The 5,538-nt window shown below is 60.6% G+C and overlaps 2 protein-coding genes across 2 annotated transcripts in view; both read left to right on the top strand.

The window, feature by feature from the left end:
- IL11 (interleukin 11) overlaps positions 1-2,109 on the top strand; it is a 2,799-nt gene extending 690 nt beyond the window's left edge. The window contains exons 2-5 of the mRNA XM_029924763.1: positions 518-690; positions 859-945; positions 1,073-1,234; positions 1,925-2,109. Coding sequence (XP_029780623.1) covers positions 518-690; positions 859-945; positions 1,073-1,234; positions 1,925-2,095 — 593 coding nt within the window. The 3' untranslated portion in view covers positions 2,096-2,109. The remainder of the gene's footprint in view (positions 1-517; positions 691-858; positions 946-1,072; positions 1,235-1,924) is intronic.
- A 2,025-nt stretch (positions 2,110-4,134) lies between these two features.
- Positions 4,135-5,538, top strand: part of FAM71E2 (family with sequence similarity 71 member E2) — a 3,584-nt gene continuing 2,180 nt past the window's right edge. Inside the window, 4 exon segments of the mRNA XM_029924398.1 lie at positions 4,135-4,245; positions 4,338-4,492; positions 4,692-4,846; positions 4,923-5,272. Of these exon segments, the coding sequence (XP_029780258.1) occupies positions 4,343-4,492; positions 4,692-4,846; positions 4,923-5,272 (655 nt within the window). The 5' untranslated portion in view covers positions 4,135-4,245; positions 4,338-4,342.

Raw genomic sequence — 5,538 nt, 5'->3', positions numbered from 1 at the left:
CCCCGAGCCGCGCGCCGCCGCCGGGTCCCTCTCCGCCTCCCGCGTCCCCGCTGCTCCTGCGTCTCCGCGTTCCTCCGCCCAGGTGTGCCCCAGAGGCATCCGCGGCACCAGGGGCCCGGCCTTCCGCGGTCCACCCGGGGCTGGGGCCGTCCCCCTGGGGAGGGGTCTGGGCCTCCGGGTTTCTGTCCCGGTCTCTTGGCCCTGCTCTCAGTCCGGCTTGGGCTCCCGAGGCCCGGGGAGGGGGCAGGTTCTGGCCTGTGCCTCCCCCCTCATGCCCCGCCCCGGGGCCCAGATTCCGGCGTCCGGGGGCGGACGGGAGACGCCCGGCCCGTCTACCCGCCCCGGGCCGCGTCTGCTCCGACGGGCGGGGCAGCCAGAGCGGGAGAGGGAGAGGGAAGCCCGCCCCGGGCCTGCGACCGGCCCTGGGAGCTCCACCCCGGGACTCAGGACCCCCAGGCCCTCCTCCCCCGGACCCACCAGTCCGGTCTGAGCTCTCTCCGCCTTCTCCCGCCCCCAGGTGTTTGCTGCCTGGTCCTGGTCGCTCTGAGCCTGTGGCCGGAGAGAGCTGCTGCCCCGGGGCCACCGCCTGGCCCCCCACGGGCCTCCCCAGACCCTCGGGCTGAGCTGGACAGCGCCGTGCTCCTGACCCGCTCGCTCCTGGCGGACACTCGGCAGCTTGCTGCACAGCTGGTGGGAGAGCCCGCAGGCAATGGGCTGGGACCCGGACCCAGAGTGGGGAGGGCTTCTGGCTCGCGTGGAAACAGCGTGGGGAGGAGTCTGGGGCCTGTCTGGAGGGTGGGGGGACCCTTGGAGCTGGGCAGGCAGGGTCCCCTCAAGACTTCTTTCCACCCCCCTCAGAGAGACAAATTTCCGGCCGACGGAGACCACAACCTGGACTCTCTTCCCACTTTGGCCATGAGTGCAGGGGCGCTGGGGGCCCTACAGGTAAGGGAAGTGGGAGGGGGTGGGGGCACAGGTGAGAGCTGAGCGGAAGGCAGTGCAGGGCGGGGTACTGGGGGCCCGAGCAGGCGTGTGCAGGTGTTCCGTGACGCCCCCCTGCCCTGTCTCCTAGCTCCCCGGTGTGCTAACGCGGCTGCGGGCAGACCTGCTCTCCTACCTGCGGCACGTGCAGTGGCTGCGGCGGGCGGGCGGCGCTTCCCTGCGGACCCTGGAACCGGAGCTGGGCGCCCTGCAGGCCCGGCTGGACCGACTGCTGCGCCGGCTGCAGCTCCTGGTATGACCTCGCAGCTCCTAGGCCTCAGACTTGAAACCTGAGACCCCAGGACCTCAGACTCCAGGCCTGCTCAGAAACCCCCAGCCCTCTTTGACTTTGAGGCCCCAGACCCTGATCCTAAGCCAGCCTAGAGACCCCGGCTCTGCAAACTCCAGACCTCAAGGCCCTAGACCCTGAGATCTCAAATGAGAAGACCCCAGACCCTGAGTTCTGAGTCCCTAAGACCTCAGATGCTGGTTGTGAGCCCTTAAGACTCCCAACCCCTGACTGCCAAAACCTGAGACCCAAGAACCTGAGATCAGAAAACTTGAGAGGCCCGTTCCTGGGCCTGGCCACAGAGACCCTGGACCTCAAATCCCAGCTCCCAGTTCTGAGACCCCAGCCCTCACCCACAAGTCCCTGAGCTTGGATCCTAGAGACCGCACATCTAAGACACCAGCCCCAAGATCTTGGACCTGACCCCAGACCTGAGCCTACAGCCCCCAGCCCTCACCTTGCCCCGGCCTCCATTTGCTGAACCCAACATTTGAGAACTTTCCACCCAGAAACCCTATGCCACAGGCTGAAGACTCTCTGGAAACACAGCCTACACTCCCCAACCCCCTATTTCAGTAGATGCTCCAAACAGCCCTTCCCGGGACCCTCACTGCCCCCACTAGCTATTGCTAACCCGCTGTTTTCTCCCAACAGATGTCCCGCCTGGCCTTACCCCAAGCGCCCCCAGACCCACCAGCTCCCCCGCTGGCCCCCCCAGCCTCAGCCTGGGGGGGCATCAGGGCGGCTCATGCCATTCTTGGGGGCTTGCACCTGACCCTTGACTGGGCCGTGAGGGGCTTGCTGCTGCTGAAGACTCGGCTGTGACCGGCCATACAGAACCACCGGTGTCCTTCAATGCCACATCTTATTTATTTATTTATTTTGGGACTAGGGGCATGGAGGCCGGGAGACACCCCCTTCTTCTTCTCCCCCTAATTAGAGACGGTCCCTCCAGGAGACCTGGGCAAGGGGGGGCATCCGTGCCTTATTTATACTTATTTATTTAAGGGGGCGGGCGGGAGGCGGGTGGACTTGGGGACCAAAGCGGGAGGGAACTGGAGTCCTGGATTCTCGAATCTCTAAGACATCTGGCCACAGTGTTTCCCTGTGCCCCACGCCTCTGGGCCTGGGCAGGAGCATATATTATTTATTAAACAATTACTTTTTGTGGTGGGGTAGGGAGGGGAGGGAAAAGAGGCCTGGGTTTTTGTACAAAACGTGAGAAACCTTTGTACGATAAAGAAGGGGGAATTAAATTTGTCATACACATCTACTTAGAGGTGATTTCTGTGAGGCCGGGGGGCTGGGGGCTGGGGTCCCTGGAGCAGGGGCCTTTCGTGGGCAGGACAGCAGAGGGGAGATGGGCGATCCTCCAGGAAGGGCCTGAGCCTCACCTGGTGCGCAGCACTTCGTAGGCACTCAATAGATACTCAATGGAAGGTGTCAGAAGGTCATCCAGCGTCCTCCAGTACTTGTACGTGACAAAACTGCAAGTTCAAGGTTGTTCATTATGGCGGTGTTCACAACAGCAAATTGGAAACAACCTAGATGTTCAACAATGAGAGAAGGTTTAGTAAATGACACCCGTGTGTCATTAGCCCTGAAGGAGGGACGACAGGTGGATTTAAGACCAAGAAAGCAGGCCACTAACCACTGCGTGCTTCTCACTTTGTGTTCGGATGGGTGGGTGGGTAGGTATATATATTTTTAAAGAAGTCCCAGAACACGGGGCACCTGACTGGCTCAGTCAGTAGAGCATGTGACTCTTGATCTCTGGGTTGTGAGTTCAAGTGCCACGTTGGGCATGGAGCGCACTTTAAAATAATAATTTTTTTTAATGTTTTCTTATTTATTTTTGAGAGAGAGAGAGAGAGAGACAGCGTGAGCAGGGGAGGGTCAGAAAGAGAGGGAGACACAGAATCTGAAGGCAGGCTCCAGGCTCTGAGCAAGCTGTCAGCACAGAGACTGATGTGGGGCTCGAACCCACGAACCGTGAGATCATGACCTGAGCTGAAGCCGACGCCAACCAACTGAACCACCCAGGCATCCCTAAAATAATAATTAAAAAATAATAATAAACAAAACTTCTAGAGGAAAATAGACCAAAATGTCGACAATGGTCCCCTCAGGGTAGAAGGTGGGATGGGATTTTTATTGTTCGTGCTTGTCCGAATTACCCAGAATTTCTACAATGACCATGTATTTTGCGTGACCCATTTAAAAAATAACAATACACACTTTTTAGAACGACAGAATGCCAGTCAACCCCTTCCCCCAAAATAAGACCTCAGAAGGAGTCAAGGATGACCGCTCACTGAGTGTGTGCTCTGGGCCGTGCCTTAGATGTGGGGTTTTCCTTACATGACCCCCTGAATGCTAAATATGCCCCACTTTCCAGACAGTGGGGGCGGGGAGGAGTGAGCCTGGCTGGGAGAGGATGTGGTGTTCAAGGTCTCACAGAGGTCTGGCTCATTGCAAAGCACATGCCCCTTTCTTGACAACCAATGTTCAGGGATCACTGCCAAAGACACAAATCGGATATATATGGGGAAACTGAGGCTCTGTGGGGGGTATGGGTTTTCCTCAGGGTCTGTGGAAGGGTCAGTGGTGAGTTGGGGCCATTCTCAGGCCTCCCTTCTTAAGTAGGAGACTCTTTGATTAATTATCTATTTATAATATCCAAGCAGATCCTGCCAAGGGTCTTGAGTTTTCACTAGTTTTGGATCTGCAGTTGGGGCATTGCAGTTCACAGCCTCCAGCCCTCAAGACTCTAGGCCTGGAGGAGAAGGGAGCCCACACCTCCCAGAGAGTTCCCAGAAAGAGTCTGATGTGTCTGATGAGGTCACAAAGCCCCTCCACTGAAGGCTCCTCCCCCAGGCCTGGGCTGACACCCCCCACCTCAGGGCCATGGCCAAGCCTGGGGAAAGCTCCACCCTCTGAGACCGCTGAGCTCTGACACCTGCCAAGCCTAAAGGGTCAGAGCTGGTGGGCTGGGGGGCACCGGGCAGGCCAGGGGCCCAGGGGCCGGGTCCCTGACTGGGTCTGGGGTGACCCACCTTCTCTGTAGCCTCCATGAACTGGCTTCGGAACTTCAGGCACGTGGTGCCATTCCAGGGACCCTCAAAACGAGCCCCCGCTCTCGGCGAGCTGCAGAAGACCCTCCAGAAGGGCGAGTACCTGCCCCTCCGCCCGCTGCCCATGTTCGAGAGTAACTTTGTCCAGGTCCCCAGCACCCTGCACCCTGGGGGCGGAGAGGGGCAGGAGGGGATTGAGACCCCCCCGGGCTGCGGGGTTTGAACTCAGGCAGACAGGAGGCAGGAGTGGAGTCAAGGAGGCTCAGGGGGTAGGGGGCTTGGGCTGGGGGTGCTGGAGGAGCATTGCAGAAGAAAGTGGTCCCAGCCCCTCTCCCTGCCCCTGCCAGGTGACCAGCCGAGGGCACCCCGTGTACGTGCACCACAGGACCAACCCTGTGACCGTGGGGGTGGCTGCCTCCCAGCCTGGCCTGCTGTTGCCAGACATCCTGCTGATGGCTCAGCCCTCGGGGGGCAGGGGGTGCTCCGACCTCGTCCTCACCAGGTGCCTCCATCCCGCCATCGCCCCCCAGCCCCGTCCCATCTCCCGCTCTAGCGTCTCCGTCTCCTGCCTCCCCCAGGATGCTCCCTCTGGACCTGCTCCACCTCTACGTGCATGACCTGCCCTCCTGGCGCCTGAAGTTGTGCCTGGCCACAGGCCAGTCCTACTACCTGGAGCTGGACGCCCCCGCCGAGGAGGCCGGCTTCCTGTTTGACCGCTGGGTGCGTCTCATCAATCTGCTCCAGGAGCCAGCAGCAGCCTGGGTCCCCAGGGCCCTGCACGCGCTCCCCATGGACCTGGCCTCCGTGGTACCTCCTGCCTCCACCTGGCACCTCCAGGTGGGCAGTGTCCCTCACAGACTCTGGGAGCAGCTAGGGTTTGGGATTTCAGAACCAAGACCAACAGCTGAAATCCAGAACCCCAAGAAATGAGGCTGGGCGCCTGGGATCCTGGGTCTGAGGGAGGAGGGGCTGAGGGCAGGACCCCTGGGTCTGAGGGAGGAGGGGCTGGGAGTCTGGACTCCTGGGTCTGAGGGAGGAGGGACTAGGGCAGGACTCCTGGGTCTGAGGGAGGAGGGGGCTGGGAGTCTGGACTCCTGGGTCTGAGGGAGGAGGGGCTGGGGTCTGGACCCCTGGATCTGAGGGAGGAGGCCTGCATTCCAGGATCTGATGGAGGAGGTGGCTGTTGGGCTGGAT

This window comes from Suricata suricatta, chromosome 16, assembly GCF_006229205.1.
Source record: "Suricata suricatta isolate VVHF042 chromosome 16, meerkat_22Aug2017_6uvM2_HiC, whole genome shotgun sequence".
Taxonomy (NCBI): Eukaryota; Metazoa; Chordata; class Mammalia; order Carnivora; family Herpestidae; genus Suricata; species Suricata suricatta.
This window is presented reverse-complemented; position numbering and strand designations above follow the sequence as displayed.